Source organism: Equus quagga, chromosome 7 (genome assembly GCF_021613505.1).
Source record: "Equus quagga isolate Etosha38 chromosome 7, UCLA_HA_Equagga_1.0, whole genome shotgun sequence".
Taxonomy (NCBI): Eukaryota; Metazoa; Chordata; class Mammalia; order Perissodactyla; family Equidae; genus Equus; species Equus quagga.
The window spans coordinates 114,685,833-114,703,721 of record NC_060273.1 but is presented as its reverse complement, the minus strand read 5'-3'; the positions used below and the strand labels follow the sequence as shown (position 1 = coordinate 114,703,721).

Genomic DNA, 17,889 nt, shown 5'->3' with positions numbered 1-17,889 from the left:
TCTATCTATTTGTAAATAGGCGTTCCAACACCTTATTCTGGAATTTCAGAAGTCACCTTCTTCACCCCACTTTGCTCTTGCTCTAGATGGGCTTAAAATTTTGTTTGTTTTTAATGTTAGAAACCCCATCTTTTTAATGAAAATGAACATGAAACGCTGATACATATTAAGAAAGAAAAAAAGATGGCAGTAAGACTGCTCCGGTTGACTTTGAAACGGGAGGAGGAGGCGCTTGGACCTCTTTAAGCATCTCTCTTCCCACCTCCTCAGGCAGGCTTGAAGTTTCCTCCATGGAAACCTAGTTTCCTTGAAACACAGTTGGAAAAAATCTTATGCCAAGCCTCGGTCTTCAGACATGCCCTTAGCAATACTTGCTTCCTCTCTAGTCATTAAGGAACCAGCATGTTTTTCAAAGGCTGGTATGTTAATATTCATGATCTGGGGACCAGTGATAGCTCACTGAGTTACTGCACATGTACCTTACACTCATATGTGGGTACATTTTATCTGGGGATAAGAACATCCATCAGAATAAACATGAAATGGTGGCATTTCAGTCCTGAAAATAGGAAAACACATTGTTTGGACTGGAGGCCCTTCCTTGTGTGTTCCCCAGTGACCTTGAGGTTGAAGAACATATGATAATCTAGTTTGTTACACGCTGGTAAAAGCAAAAAATTTTTTTAAATGCTACAAATGAAGAAAAGTACAAACATATAAACCAAACAAAAATTGTAAATAAAAGAGGAATAATTATAAAAAAGTGGACTTAAGATAATTATGAAAAGAATCTTTAAAATATCAGGAAATGGACCATCTGTGATAACGTATTAGCCAAGATGAGTAACACTAGCTGCTGTAATAATTGACCCTGAAATGTCTGGCTTAACTCAATAAAGATCTATTTTCTCATTCATATCACAGTACAATGCATGCTGTGAGAAGGCTCTGCTGTAACCAGTCATTCAGGGACCCAGGCTCCTTCCACACTGCAGACCAACAGATTCAAACACATGGCTCCAATGTTTGACCTAGCTTCATCCAGTTGGTAGACGAAAAGATGTACGATAAAACAGAGTGGAGGGGCCAGCCCAGTGGCATAGTGGTTAAGTTTGCACACTCTGCTTCGGCGGCCTGGGGTTTGAGGGTTCGGATCCCAGGCATGGACGTGCACACTGCTCATCAAGCCGTGCTGTGGCAGCATCCACATACAAAATAAAGGCAGATTGCCACAGGTGTTAACCCAGGCACAATCTTCCTCAAGCAAAAAGAGGAAGATTGGCAACAGATGTTAGCTCAGGGCTAATCTTCCTCACCAAGAAAAAAAGGAAGAGAGAGTGGAGAAGGCACACCTCTTAATTGCTCAGTAGGGATCATATTCCACTAGTGAGAACTAATCACATGGCACTACCTTCTTGCAAAACCTTTGGGAAACGTAGTTTAGTTTTGGGTCCTGGAAGAGAAAAGGGGTTTGGTGAGCTTCTAGCCGGGCTTTGTCATATACACAGAGGTTGGTCTAGGGATTCCCGATCTATAACTTGAGTATCACCAGGTCTGACTTTGGAAATCTCTTGGGAAGCCTCTAGCACTCTCTTTTCTGCCTGTTGTAATAAAGGAATCTGCACACCAGCACAAATTCAGCTTTTGCTGTTCCGTGACCAAGCCATGATCTTCCATGTCTCTACACCTTTGCATGTGATTTGCATTTGATGTCTGTTCATTCTTTCCAATATTCCTTCTCTTCCAATCTCCTCTTCTTCCAAATCTAGCAAGTTCTTCCTCATATTTTAAGACCTAAGAAAATGTTTACTTCCTCTATGAACTTCTCTCTGATGACGCAGAAGGTGCAGATCTCTTCTTAATTCACTGAACTTTATCCTTGTACTTTGTACCTACCTCTATTATGCATAAGCCTATATTATAATTATTTAAGGAACGAGTATGTTTTCAAAATGATCGGATGCATTAATGCTCACAATATAGTGACTATAAACAAGAGACTTAGCTTCATGAGGATAAGGACTGAGTCATGTATTTTAGCATCTCCCATGCCTACTCAGCCCAGGCCTGGCTCACATAATTAATAACTGAAGAAAAAAATGAATGCTGTCTCCTTTCCTGTCACTTCCCAGTGTCTCTCTCACTCTCTCTTTTTTTGTATTGTGGTAAAAACCATGTAACACAAAATTTACCATCTTCCTTTTTAAGTGTTCATTACAGAAGTAACTAGAGGTACCTTGTTTGCAACAGATCTCAAGAACGCTTTCATCTTGCAAAACTGAAACTCCATCCTCATTGAAAAACTCCTCATTTCCCCCTCCCCTCAGCCACTAGTAACTACCATTCTACTTTCTGTTTCTGGGAGTTGGACTACCTTAGATGACTCATGTAAGTGAATAATGCTGTATTTCTCTTTCCATGACTGGCTTATTTCATTTAGCATAACCCCCTCAAGATTCATTACTGTTGTAACATATGACAGAATTTCCTTCTTTTTTAAGGCCAAATAATATTTCATTGTATGTACATACCCCATTTTTTAAATCCATTCATCCATCGTGGTGTCTTTAACTTACAGTTGCTGAAGGGGACTGATGAGGAAATCTATTTTCTATTGACCAAAGAGAAAGTGATCCTGTACTCTTAAATATTTCAGAATGGTTTAGGTTCTAGAAACTAAAAGAGAAACTATACTGAGTGGAAAGGGAAATCAGACTTCTTAAAAATCACTGACTACCTGAAGAACGGCTCCTATCACACCCTATCTGAGCAGAGACACTATTACACTACCGTCAACTGAGCAGCAAGGGCCCATAATAAACAACTGTTCACATTCCAAAGGCCTCTGACCCTGGTCTTTTCACGGCCCTGCTCAGTATCTCCTGTTTCATACCCTCAAAATAGCTCTGTTGAGAAAAGAAATAGCGAAATTTTAAAGTAGGGCAAAATAAATAAATGCATAAAGGAATAAACAAGAACCTTTTCAACACAGAGCACTTATCAGAGTTTTCACGTTTGTGGAGAAGCCGAGCCCGGAGAAACCTCTGACTTTCTCGGCGTTAGTGGCTTCCAGCGTTCATTTGCGTGGAGGTAGTTTTGAGGCCCTTTAGGGACCTTCCCAACCTTTACTTCAGTGCGTTATCAGGAAAGAATCTAGAGTATCCTTGCATTAGCATGATGCTTATTTTTTCAGTTAGTCTGAGGAGCTATTATTAAACATGTCGCCATTAACATGTACTGAAAAATCTTCAAGTAAACTTGCATTTAGCTTGTAAACACGTTAAACACCTCACACGTAACTTTTCAAAACTATCACAAGAACTCCAGCACTTAAAAAAAAATCCTGCCGTTGTGGGTAAAATATGCCAAATACAGCTTCAAATAGTAATTAATTCCCCCCAAGCGATATTAGCAAATTAATTGGTGTGTGAACAAAGAACCCTTTCTGCACCAGCATGAATGTTGCCTTTATTTTTTTCTCACAAGTATGATTTTGGAAAACAGCTGTAGTACATGTTGACAAATGACAAAGCAGCACACGTAGTAAAAGACTTCGGTCAAGGCCAAGAGAGGAAAACAAATCGGGGCTGCTGGAGCGGCCAGCGGGCTGCACCCCCTCGCCTCCCTCTTTCCCAGGCTTTCGGGAGCGGGGGCCTCCCCGCCCCACCCCCTTGCCCTGGCTCTGGTTACACCCTTTCGAGTTGAACAAACTTGCTGCAGGCGGATTGGCGACCGGGAGCTCCGGGGCTCGGATGGTGTATTTATTAATTTATACTCCGCCGCGCCCCGCGCCGGCCGCTGCTTTGTATCCGGCCGCCGCCGCCCGGCCCGGGGCCTCGGCGGGGAGCGCGTCCTCCGCATCCGCCCGACCCCCAAGGCCGGCACGTGCTGCGCCCGCCCGCGGGCCCGCGGAGGGGGCGGAGGCCCCGGCGCTTCTGCTAACCCCTCTCGGCCAGAAGGAGGAGCAGCGGCAGCAGCAGGAGGCGACAGCAACCCGGCCGAGGGAGCGCGGCGGAGAGGGGGCTGCGGCGCCCGGGCGCCCGGCGACGCTCGGCCGCGGTCGAGGAGGCGGGGAGCGGCGCGGCCGCCCGGGATGGTCCCCGGCACTTCCTGACTGGCTGGCAGCGCGCCCCTGGCCCCTCGGCTGGCTCGCTCGCTCGCTGGCTCGCGCGGGCCCGCTCTGCGTCGGCCGCGCCGCGGTGGAAGCGCGCGGGGGACTCGGCCGGGGATGAGCTGATTGCGGGTAAATCAGCCGCCGCCGGGCCCCGAGAGGCCGCGAGGAGCCGCTTTTCTCCGACTCGCCGCGCTGCCCCTGGATTGGCGATCATGTACGTACGCGTCGCGGTCCTGCCATTGTCTCCAGCCCAGCGCGTGCCGTGCGCCCCGGGCCGAGGGGCGCGTGCCCATCCTCGCGGCGCGCTGCCCCCCGCACTTCCTGTTCCGAGGAAGGCGATCCGCGCGCTGACCGCACGCCTCTTCTCCCCCTCGCCCCCTCTCTGTCGTGTAGGTCCATTCACATCGTGGCGCTGGGGAACGAGGGGGACTCGTTCCACCAGGACAATCGGCCGTCGGGGCTCATCCGCACTTACCTGGGGAGAAGCCCGCTGGTCTCAGGGGACGAAAGCAGCTTGTTGCTGAACGCGACCAGCACGGTCGCGCGTCCTGTGTTCACCGAGTATCAGGCCAGCGCGTTCGGGAATGTCAAGCTGGTGGTCCACGACTGTCCCGTCTGGGTAAGGGGCGGCAGCTGCTCGGTCCGAGGCTGACGGAGCTTTTCTTTCCATCCCCCCCACCCCCTTGTCCCCTTTCATGAATGTGGAATGTCCGGGTCATCTGGGCAGAGTTTTCAAACATTTTTGAGAAAATCTTTGGTCCTTTGTTTCATCGGGCAGGGGGCAGCCCAGTAGGAGAACACTCTTAGGAGGCAAAAAGCCCCAGTGGGAGAGTGGAGCACTTACTCGTATGCTGCACGACCGTGGGTTGTCCCTTGGTAGACAGCTGACAGTTGAATGTGTCAACCCCAAGGGACGGGGTCACTAAGTTTCACCAGCAGAGAGCAATGTTTTTTCATGCCTACCCTGTGGGTGATAGTGTAATATTAGTGTTCTAAAAATAAAAGTCTCTAAAAGTTCAACACAGGCAAAAATACTGTCCACTGGGGCAGGTCAGAAATAGGACCCCCGGAAAGGAGGGGAAAAGACGGGGACTGAGAATTAATTTTGAACGACTCATTTATAGCAGTATCCAGCTCTGAAAATTTTAATTTGTGATTTGACTTTTAATGGTGTAGATGCTCTTGATATAGTAGCCATTTGTTTTTAGGGACTCATAAATCGGAAATAATATTACTGATATTACTGATACTATTGGGAATGTTTAAAATCTTTAAAATTTGTCATGATTGAAATTGTAATGAAGTCGATAAATTCTAGTGTAATTCTTGAGTGATAAAAAGCAAAAGGAATCTACTTGACACATATACATGTTTTCAATACACAATAACATCGTATTTGGAATGTTTTCATTTAATCTTATTTGAATATTTCTGATTCTTTGCTGGTACTGGAGTTATATTGCAGCTAAAGATTACATTTCATAACAGAAGAAAGTTTAGTGTCTGAAAAGAAAATGCAAAGTATCATTATGTGAGGTTTTACATTTAAACAACAATTTTTAAAAACTTAATTGGGGGCTATAAGGGACTAGTGCATCTTTCTGAAGAAATGTATAGACTATACATAGAAAAATTTCTTATTTTGGAATTTCCATATTACAGAAAGAAAGATCACTTGTCCACGTAAATTTTTGCTTAAAGGGAAGTCGTGTTTTCATTACCAGGGACGCTGTTAAACTCCCAGTTATGACAATGATGATGCTAATCATAGTCAGCATTGATAGAGAACTTTTTGGCCGTAGTCTGTGAGGGCAAATGAAACACTTCTTTTACTTTGGTCATTTCATTGTGAAAGATCTTACGCTCTAAAAACTTACTGGTTCTGCATGTGGTTGAACAAATATTGAGTGAATAGAGTAAATAAATGTGGGAAAAAAAATAAGCTGAATTAGGATGTTAGGGTTACCTTTCCTGTTTTTTCTTTGAGCTGTTAACTCTTTCCTGTTTGTGTTGTTAACTTAGCAAAAAGCAATGCTTGTGATCGCATGTATTGTAGTAAATGAAATCCTCCAGATAGATTAAAATAAGCCTCAGTAGTCTGGGGTTTTTTTTGCCATGTACTTATTGTTATGTTTTGTTATGCTAATCACCTTTTGTTTGGTTAGACTCTGGTCTTGGGGTGTTGAGTTTGTGACGAGGTGCAATTTTCGGGGTTATGGTGGTTTTCAGATCTAGTAGAATATATTTGTAGAGCTACTCCTTATAAGGTGCTTTTCTTCTCGTGGTGATAAGTAAAAGCCCGTCAGAGATATTAAAGTTGCTTGTATTCATCAGTTGATGTTTGACATATGTACTGAATCAGAATATTAAATATGGCCGAGCAGATAGAGCACAGGTTTTGATATTAAAAGGACCTGATTTCAGATCCCCTCCTTGCTACCTAGTGGCTGTGTTCCCTGTAAGTCGCTTATCCTCTCTTAGCCTTACTTCCCTATGTATAAAATAAAATAAATGTAAAAACCCCTGTCTCCTAGTGCCGTGCTGAAGAATAAATGAGATAGTACATGTGGAGTTCTTAGCCCAGAGCCTAGCATGTAGCAGGTACTCAATAAGTGGTAGCTGCTAGAATAATAAAGTGTTCATCACAACTTCAGTATAGCCGTGTGTCACTTATGCTAAGCAAAAGTGAAGTGTACCCCCACGTCATTTAGGATTTGCACAAATACGGTACATTGAGGTAGCAGTGTTCGTACGTAGTAAGTGCTGTATTTGGAGCCTCACAATCAAGTAGAATAAACTTGTTTTACTGTAAAAATTCAGATTATTTTTAAAAAGATGAGTTCCATTCTCCAAACGTGGCTCCAGGCCTTGTGTTGCATAACCTCCTAGAGGAAATCCTGGAACTGATTTACAAGGGGTGGGAGAATTTGATTTCCTTCATGTTTCTAGAAACCAGTCGAGGATTTTCTGTTCGACATAGTTTTGAGAAGAAACGTGGCGTTGTTTCCTTGGAGCTAGAATGAGAGAGTTGTGCTTCTCTTTCCTAGTTTTCCCCTAGATCTGTAGCCTGTTTCTGGATCCTTGCCGTATATCCTTGGCAGTTTCTAAATAAATGTGGTTCAAATTCATTATCTGTAGCTCATTAGTTAGTATGTCTCTCTTGCACCCGCCCCTTTTTTGGCGCAGTTATATTATTATTTTATTTCTAGATCTTTTCCTGTTTATTAAAAATATTCCATAAAAAGCCGTGAGGTAATATATGCCGAGTTTTCTTGTGCAGGGTTTGAAGCTCTGATTTGTATTAAAAATAAAATTATTTTTAGTCTCTATATTCTCAATACCACTGTGTTGATGATGCCAAAACCCATTTTCTCGTGACATTTTCCCTTACATGTTTCCTTTTTCCCTGTACACCTCCCCAGTCATTCTGGAATTCCAAACTATTTGGAATGTGAAGAGCAGTTACTTTTGATTTGTTCTCTCAGAGTTAAATGGCTGCTTAATATTGGTCCCACTTGTATTTAGCGTTTTCTTTTTTTTTATCCCATTCATCTGACTCTCCTCTTTCTTTGTTATGCTCAGATACCCTGTTATATTTGTGTACTTTGAACTTGAATACTATAACAGATACAGTTGGAACGGAATGGGTTTTGTGGTTTGGGATTTGGAAATCAGCATAGAGCTCTGCTGGGAAGCTTTTCAATTTCTTGATCTGTGTCCCATTTCACTTCTCCCCCCCTTACACTTTCTACAAAGATCAAGACCTTGCATTTGGTGTTTATATTCCATAGTTCGCCTATTTTTAAAAATTGTTTTACTCTTCCTTAAAAATGCTCTGTGCATCCCACTTTCACCAAGGCGTTTACACCTGAAAATTCTGCAGTTCTTGTTACTCTGAGTGCACTTGTAGGAAACGGGTGGGAAGGGAGGGTATAGGGAATCGGGAGAGGCCTTGCTGGGGGCACGGGAGGTACTAGTGAGAAGAAGCTCTCTCTGCAAAAGGGCATTGCTGTGTGAGGCTTTTCCAGAATTTTCCATCATAGGATAAAAGCTCTGTCACATGGATTTTGGTTGAGTGATTCAGACACTGTTAACCCTATTTTGGACTCATAGTTCAGAGTGCAAACTTTCATAGCCCAACAGTTTTTGGACCTATTAGCCACATCTAGCTGTCTACTTTCTTAATCTAGATTTATTACATCCTAGAAATACACACCAGAGACCATATGAAAGGACAAATAATGATTAATAGTTAACTGGAATATGAGAAAAAACCTACTTGTACATATTTGGCAGTGGTGTTTGGATATATAAAGATATTTTCCTTATATCAATAGTCACACAAAAACTGAAAAATTGTTTCTAAAATATCAAAGCAATTTAAGAAGTAGCATCTGTAATAAATTAGTTTGGCCCTAATTCTAAATATTAATATTATTAACTATAGTCCAAAAGTAAAGATTTCAAAACTGGAAAGATTTTTTCCTGAATTTTTACTTTACATGAGCAAAATACATGAATTGCAAATATATTCCTTACCCTGTTAGCACCTTAGAAGACACAGTATCTTTTTGTGGAGGTATGTCCTCCCATACACGCTATATGTATACAGTACTGTCCAAGGATGGATAAAGTTGGAGATTATATTTGAGTTTTGAAAATATGGAACTCCACAGAATTCACACTGTACTACAATTCAGAACACTGAACAATCCTGCAGTGTCTAACTGGGTCACAGAAAATCCTTCGAAGCTTCCTAACTCATACTGATGCTCTTGCGTCTAATCCATAGTGTTACATTTTTGAAATTATTAGGTGATAAAAATATGGCATTATTTTAAAACAAAGTGCTTATTTTCAAGTACAAATGTTGAAAGAGGTTGCTTATTTCATCAGACTCTCAGGAATTCTGTAGAACTTTTACGACTGTATAGTCATCTAGGCTAAATGAAGAAGAATTTTTAAAAAAAGCTGGTGGGCTTCAAACATTTTTAATTTTATGTAGTTACTGTTTTAAAAAGTAAACTTCTTCGTATGAATTCTGAAAATTAAAATATAGCAAAGAATTTAAACAAAGATGTTACCATGTATTTCTTGATTGATTTGAAGACAAGCAGACTAAAGATTACTCTCTACATTTTGGTTTAGGACATTTTTGACAGTGATTGGTACACCTCTCGAAATCTCATTGGGGGCGCTGACATCATTGTGATCAAATACAACGTAAATGACAAGTTTTCATTCCATGAAGTAAGAGACAATTATATTCCGGTGATAAAAAGAGCATTAAATTCAGTTCCAGTAATCATTGCTGCTGTTGGTACCAGACAAAATGGTAAGTATTTGATCTTCTTTTTTATAATGAGAGTGCAGGTACTGTATTCATTTTACACAGAGCTAAGTTTATTAATGATTAATACAGTTTAGGAAAAAAACCAAAATGGTTGTGGATTCCAATGCCAGCTGTTCTCTCTTCATCATGGGATAGGATAATGAGACATCAAAGGAAAGTGTTGCAAATTTCTGCTGTGATTCTGATGGTTACAAATTTGTCTTCTAAACTGCTCTTCTGCAGTAACGAAGGAAGTTAGTAATTGTGTTTTGTTTTGTTTTGTTTGAGGAAGATTAGCCCTGAGCTAACTGCTGCCAGTCCTCCTCTTTTTTTTTTTTTCTGAGGAAGACTGGCCCTGAGCTAACATCCGTGCCCATCTTCCTCTACTTTATATGTGGGATGCCTACCACAGCATGGTGTGCCAAGTGGTGCCGTGTCCACACCCGGCATCCGAACTGGCAAACCCCAGGCTCCTGAAGCAGAATGTGCGCACTTAACTGCTGCGCCACTGAGCCAGTAATTGTGTTCTTTTGATATAGGAGAGATAGTAGGCTGATGCTGAGCACTGGAAAACTTTTTGTGTGTGTGTGAGGAAGATTGGCCCTGAGCTAACATCCTTGCCAATCTTCCTCTTTTTGCTTGAGGAAGATTGTTGCTGAACTAACATCTCTGCCAGTCTTTCTCTATTTTGTGTGTGTGATGCTGGTCCTTGCCTGGGATCCAAACCCGTGAACCCTGGGCCACCGAAGCAGAGTGCGTGAACTTAACCAATGTGCCACCGGGCTGGCCCCTGGAAAACTCTTTTTTGACAATCTAAAGGTCCATCCAGGTGGGAAGGGCAATTGTCCACATAAGGACGTGGGCTTGGGCGCTGGGCTTAGGTAGCTAGCAATGGGTGAGCTGAATTCTCTGACAACACTGCCCTAGGGGATGGATTATTTACTCTGTGGCTGATGGATCAGTTTGGTTCAGTCCGTTTCAGTAGTTGCTGCTATGCTTATTTTTGTCAGCTATCTCAGCGCCAACTCAATTCACTTTGATTTGGTGATGTTTTATAGTTCTTCTTAGTGGCATTCCCTCAGTAAAGCTGTCTTTAAAATTTTATTTTTATTCATTTATGTTTTGTACTTTTTTATTGAGGTGTAGCAAAGTAAAGGACAAAGTTCATTAATCTTAGTGTGCAGCTTAGAGCATGTTTACGCATAAGTACACACATGCACCTTTCACACAGACCAAGATGGAGAGCCTCTGCAGCCCTCTGGAAGGCTCTCTCATGCCTCTTCCAGTTAATAACACCCCTCCCCAGAGGGAACTGCTGTTCCAACTTCTAATAACATAGGTTAGTTGTACCTTCTCTTGAACTTCATACAAATGGAATTATACAGTGTGTAGTGTCTTGTGTCTAATTTCAGTTAGCCATGGTACTTTTGAGATTCATCTATGTTGTGCTTATCTATAATTTGTTCTTTTTATTGCTGCATATTATTGCATGATATGAATATGCCATAATTTTCTCACGCATTCCTTTGATGATGCTTAGGTTGTTACTTAGGAGTAGGATTGTTGGGTCATAGGGTGGGTGTATGTTTAGCATTAGAAGATCCAAATAAAGCAGGCTTGACCTTTCCTTGACCCCACATCCACTCTACTTCCCTATCTTTCGCATTGCTGGCCGTGATTCTTGAAAGAGTCATCCACGCTTCCTGAGCCCACTTCCTGGCTTCCCATTCATTCTTCAGTCCACCACAGTCTGACTTTGACTTTCACAATTACACTGAGTTTGTTCTCACTCGGGGTCACCAGTTATATGCTTATTGCCAAATTTAATACATTTTAATAACAATTCTCTCTTTGAAATGATTCAAACACACCTCTTGCTCCATTTAATAAAGCCACCCTTTCTTTCCCAGCTGTGCTAATTCTCTGTCTTCTTTACTGGCCCATCCCCTTCCCCCCACACCTGCACACTTACACCAACACTTCCTGTAGTTGTTGCCCAGGGTTCCATCCTTTGGTTTCACCTCTTCTTGCTGTTTACTTTGAGCACGAACTCACTGATCCGTTGCCCTAGCTTCCCCTGGATAGACATTGATGATCACCCAGTCTGTTTCTCTGGCTCCAGTCTCTCTCCTGACCCTTATCTCCACAGACATCTTCCTCTTTCTGCTGAATTCCTTGTCTCAGTGAATGATGCCAAACCGATCCATTCATCCGAACTACAATCATCCAGCCCAGCTTTCTCTCCCATTCCCCATATCCAGTTGACTAAGAAGCTCTTTTGATTTTCCATTTTATATAAATCTCAGACTCACTGTTTTCTCTTCACTTTCACTGGCTGTCAGACCCTAGTCATTTAATTCTCTGTCATAGTGGCCTTTTTGGTCTCCTAAAGGGGCAGTTCCAGATTTTGTAGGAGCTGAAATGTATACAATTTTAGAGGTCCTTTGTAAGGAAAAAACTACAAAATTACAAAATTAATTTCAAATTGTAAAAGTACGTGTATGTACAAAAGTGAATATTTATTTAGAAAGAGAAAAGAAAGCACAACAAATTTTAAATCTAAAAAAGCTGTCAAATACCACAAATATATATTTTAAAAGTTTCTGTTATTTAACACCTTGACACTTTAACTTTTCTTGTATTTGTTGGGCTGCATAGTCTCTGATCACCTCTTCATATAATAACCACTTTTTGATATTTTCTGTAGAGAGAACAAAAGATAGTTTTTCTTCCAGCATATTTCTTCACTCTCCACATCTTTTTGGTGCTGGGCTCTACAGTTTGTGTTGTGTTCGTCTTTCAGCTTGGCATCTTAGTGTCTTGACACCAAATAAATCCGCACAGTGGGTGGCAAAAGCATTCCCGAAGGCCATTCATGTACCAGGACACTTAACCATACAAGGAAGTGATGACAGACACAAATAATATCTCACTAAACCTAAATTTAAATTCCCCTTAGCATGATCCCCAAAATGCCCATGGTTACTCCAGAGCTGCTCTCACAGTGAAGTGAGTTGGAGTGGAAAGAGACATGGTCTTAACCAAATGTAATTAAAATATCTTATTTTGCAAATTTTACAAAAGCATATAACCACGTAAAAGAATCTGGTGCTCAGGGTTCTCCCAGGGCTTTGGGAAGAACCCACAAGAAAAGGGCCTTGAAGCTTAAGCTTCATCAGCTTCATGTTAAATTGGCCCGTGGTCTCTTATTCCTGCATTGCCTCTTTCTGAAATAAATCCTCTGGGTATAATCATCTCAGAATACAAGTCAGATCATGACACTCAATGCTTTAAATTCTTTAGAAACTTTCCTCTTTTCCCCTAACTTTTATTTGCTAAATTTCAAACCTAAGAAAATTGACAAAAGGACAATGAACCCCAGAAATTGCAAAGACACACACATGCGCGGATACACGCTTTTTCTCTCTACAACATTTGAGAGTAAATTGGAAACATTATGGGATCTCTTCAGTCCTAATTACTTAAGCCTGTATCATCTAAGAACAAAGCCCTCCTCCTATTAACCAGAATGCAGTCAGTCATCACTCAAGAAATGTAACTGTTATCTATTATACTATTATTTAAAATATAATTCATATTCATAATTCCCCGGTTGTTCCAAAGCTTTTTCCAATCCAGGATGAAATTAAGGGTTACTTATTGCATTTAGTTGTCTTGTCTCTCTAGTCCCTTTTAATCCAGAAGAGTTCCTTAGCTTTTTTGCTGGGGTAGGGAGGCATGAAGGAGGTGTCTTTCATGACATTCACATTTTTAAAGAATCCAAACCCATTATTTTGCATAAGTCCTTCAGCTGTGATAACTGTGGTTGCAAAATAGTGATTTTCTATCATCCCTTCTACACTTATTACTTGGTATTCTTCTGTAAATAGAGCCTTCCCTTCTCTCTGCTACTACATCTTTCTTTCAGAATCATTTTGATTCATGGGTTTGTTTTTTAAGTTCAATACTTTATAATCTCTTCTTCTCAGTATTCTTTCTGATGTTCACATTACCCCAACTTTTCCCAGAGGGAGCCTCTTCAAGCTGGCTTCAATTAATTTTTGAGTCTTTCCTTATTTTCTGGCATGAGATGTTCCAGGCTCACCTTAGACTGTGCCTACCCCAGCCCTGGAATCAGTTATTTCTTCAGGGAGCCTTGGTTTCTTTTAATGAGTAATGGGATTTAGAAACCAAGATCTGGGCTCTGGGGGTGCTCATTACTTTAGGTGTCTTTGCCTCTAGATACTTTCATTGGATAGAGCCATATATATGTGTATTTTAAATCATGGATTCCCACTGATGCCCTCACTCCAATCCAGTATTCGTATCCACTTTAATAGTTTTCTACTGTAAAGTCTTATCTGAAATACAAGATCCTTCATGATGTAGCCCCTGACTAATTCTAGGACCTTGTAGGACTCAATCCTCTGTGGCTTATATACCCATCACACTAAACTACTTGAAGAGCTTAATGTCTTTCTTTAGATCTGGCAAAGTCAACTTTCTAAATTCTTCAGATATCACTTTCCATCCATTTTCTCTATTCTCTCATTTTGGGTCTCTTGTTAGACTAATGTTGAAATTTCTGGATCTCTCCTGCATGTCTCTAATCTTTCTTTTATATTTCCTATTCCTTTATTTCTCTGTGTTGCATTATAGGAGAATTCCTTGGGCATTTTTTCTAGGTCACAAATTAGTTCTGCTGGGTCCGTTCTGCTATTCTGCTTTAAAATTTCAACAGCTTTTCATATCCAAGATCTCAAGTTGATTTATTTTTCATGATTTCTTGTTCCTATTTTAAGGATGCAAATACTTAAAAAAAAAAGAAAAAAAGAACCTTCTTTCAATTAATTATCCTTATTTTAAAATTCTGTTTTGATTGGTCTATTAAATCTGGTTTTGAGGGGAGCGTACCAAGTCTTCCCATTTGATGAGATTTTATTTCATGGTATGGATGCTTCTCAAATGTTGGGTAATTCTTAATTTCCCTAGTTTTGTAGTTTAGATACTCTGTTGAATTGATGCCTTCCTCCTCCTCTGCCCAACAGCTCTCTGGGGTAGGGGTGAGAATATACTCAGGATTCACAGGCCTGGCTGCTTCCACTGGGGTGCTCGGCCTAGTCTCCGCTCTGTTGCCCTTGGGCCGCCTCCTTGCTTCCGCATCCCATCGCTGAGCAGGGAGCACTTTTGATGCTGCCACAGTGCGTGAGATCCTGCCTGTACTCTGAGCTTCAGCTTCCCTCTTTGGTCCTGTGCTGTCTGCCGTCAGCCTCTCAGGCACTCCTAGTTTCTGGGCTAATGAGAATCTCTTCTCTAATTTTTGAGTGTTGCTGTATGTGCACACCTCCCTTCCTCCTTCTCTGTCTTCCTCCCTCCTCCGTCCCTCCTTTCTTCCTTCCTTTCTTCCTTCCTTTCTCCCTTCGTCTTTCTCCCCCTCCCCCTTTTTATTTCATCACTTTTTTGGTTTGGCAGGGAGGGGAGATTGCAGTGTGGGCTTAGCTTGCTATCTTGAAACTGGAAGTGACGCTGTGTTCCCTTTTTTCTCACATCCGGGCCTCTGCATATGCTATATCCCCTGATCAGAGTGCCTCTCTACACAACCCCTATGATGTCTGTGGAGCAAATTCATACTTGTCCATTAAATCGTTACCTCTTCTGTGAAGCCTTCTATGGTCCCCTCAGCAGAGTTAATTTCCTCTCTTCTGTTCCCATGGTGATTCTGTACACCTTTATTTTAGTACTTATTATATTGTGTTATAATTGTTTGCCGTCAAGTCTATCTTGGCTCCGTTGACTATGAGCTTCTTTTATCTGTGTATCCTTATATCCCTAGTATTTGATGGTAGGTGCTCAGTAAATATGTGTTCATTGAGCGGCCGAATGGTTTTATGAGTATACATAAGTGAAAAAAATCACTTTCACTAACAAGATGAAATTAATTTACCATATAAGATGTGATCACAAATCTAAACCTGGCTATTTAACTCATGGACATTTATTGTACCCCCCCCCCCCCGCCTATCTCTTGAAATACAGTGGTCCCCCCTTATCGCCATTTCACTTTCCATGGTTTCAGTTAAACCAAGATTAACCATGGTTCGAAAATATTAATTGAAAATTCCAGAAATAAACAATTCATAAATTTTAAATTGGTATGTCATTCTGAGTAGTGTGATGAAATTTCGCATCATCTAGCTCCATCCAGCCCCGTGATCATGAATTGTCTCTTTGTCCAGCGTGTCCCCGCTGTATAGCTGTATACTGCCACCCACCCCTTTATCACTTGGTAGCCGTCTTGTTATCAGATTGACTGTCACAGTATCGCAGTGCTTGTATTCAAGTAAGCCTTATTTTACTTAATAATGGCCACAAAGCACAAGAGTAGTGATGCTGGCAATTCGAATGTGCCGAAGAGAAGCTGTAAAGTGCTTCCTTTAAGTGAAAAGGTGGAAGTTCTCAACTTAATAAGGAAAAAAAAAAAGGTATGCTGCGGTTGCTAAGATCTACATAACTTTTATTACAGTATATTGTTATAATTGTTCTATTTTATTATTAGTTATTGATACTCTCCTACTGTGCTTAACATAAATTAAACTTTATCATAGGTATGTACGTACTGTATAGGAAAAAACCTACTATATATAGGGTTTGGTACTATCCAAGGTTTCAGGCCTCCACTAGGAGTCTTGGAACGTATCCCCCACGGATAAGGGTGGACGGCTGTACAAGAAACCGTGCTGGGTGTTCTCCTCTGGTAGCTCCTCTCTTGAACTCTTTTAGAATTAGTTCAGCAAACACTATCAGTCTCATTTCTTTCCTTTGTGATACATGTTTTGACAAGCTTGACTGTGTGTATATCTTCTTCATCATCTATGGCTCTGAATAAATTTTTGGCTTTTACTAAATCTCGAATCTATCTTTAAAGTAGAAATTTTTTTCCAAACATGCCTAGGGTGTATTCATCACCTGAAACTCCTGAAAATTCGCTTCCTGTCTTTGTGAAGTTCTGATAGAGCCTACTACATTGCTAGGCTAGAATTCTTAAAAGGATTTCTAAAACTTTCAAGCATTGGCAACATTGTAAGAATCACCCTATAGGTTCTGAAAGCCACTGCTTTGAAAAAGATGCCATTCATTTGAATTCCAGAGTTACATTGTGTTTGCTTTAAAAAAATAGACATTTTGTGATAACATCTTAAAAGACAATATGTAAGAAAGAAAAAAACTACAGTAACACTGTAGAAGTGTAACATTCTAATTCACAGAGTCCCCTGACTCTGAGGTAGGCTCACAGGAGTGAGCTCCTGAAGAAGGCGCCGTGATTTAAAATTCTTTTGGGTCCTCTGATTGTTCCTGATGAAATGCTTAACGAAGATTTATTTAATCCATAAATGTTGGTTGATTCTCCTACCCAACACATAATGACTAGGCATTTTTCCTTTTGAATGCATGTAAACAAAAGAAATGTCTTCTGTGTCGTAGAGGAGACATAAGGATTAGGTATAAGGAGGAACTTCCTAGGCATGTGTGTCAGGAAGATGCTTATGACTACACATGATGGAAAACCCCCCTCAGCTGAGTTAAACCTGAAATTAATTGTATTTTCCCTCAAATCAAGATTATTTGTTAAAAACTATTTCACACTATGTTCACTTAATTTTTCACTTGAAACATTACTGACTTTGCTTTATTTTTGTCTAGAAATAAAGTTTAATGAGATGATCTGCCTACCCACCCCATTCCATCAACATAAGGAGAGCTTTGTGGACATAAGAAGGACTCTGTCTTTAGAAACCAAAGGCACCGTTTATGAAGGCTTTGTAAAGAATGTGAAATACAAATGTGTTATTTTTCAAGATAGGCAAAATTTTGTATGAAAACTATATTTGCTCCAAACCTAAAATGATCTTTAAAAAAGTAAATGCAAAGACTCAGATTAGAATTTATAGCATAATTTAGAGAACCCAAACTTAATTTTTAAATCATGTATCTTTGAAATTAATAATTCTTTGCTCAAACTACATTTTTATCTTATTTTTTGATGTCCCTTTATCAGGTGGAACAAGTAACAGTTTTGTTGTTTCTCCATCTCTTAACACGCAGAGAAAGTTGGACAAGTGACGTGACTTCTCTGAGCCTCATTTTCCTTCTATGTAAAATGAGGAAGTGACTTCATGGTTTCTGAGCTCTAAAATGCTTTCAGTGAAGCTGAAATTATCTAAATCGTGTGTGTAGTACGCACATGCACTAACTATCCTTGGTATACACCCTATATGTGTGTATATGTGCTCCATCTATATGCAGTTCCTTGCTAGGGAGTGTGTCGTGTGTGCTGTAGGGAGTTGCCCAAATGCCCTTTCAAGGCCATTGTACTTACTCCCTCAGTTACTGGGCCTCTTGGCTGCTGATGGCTCACAGCTGAGTCCCTTTCCAGGCATTACCC

The 17,889-nt window shown here is 40.9% G+C and overlaps 1 protein-coding gene across 1 annotated transcript in view; it reads left to right on the top strand.

Moving 5' to 3' along the window:
• The first annotated feature begins 3,750 nt into the window (after positions 1–3,750).
• The window catches only part of RHOBTB3 (Rho related BTB domain containing 3), a 52,825-nt gene continuing 38,686 nt past the window's right edge, over positions 3,751–17,889 (top strand). The window contains exons 1-3 of the mRNA XM_046665613.1: positions 3,751–4,328; positions 4,508–4,733; positions 9,263–9,449. Of these exons, the coding sequence (XP_046521569.1) occupies positions 4,327–4,328; positions 4,508–4,733; positions 9,263–9,449 (415 nt within the window). The 5' untranslated portion in view covers positions 3,751–4,326. The remainder of the gene's footprint in view (positions 4,329–4,507; positions 4,734–9,262; positions 9,450–17,889) is intronic.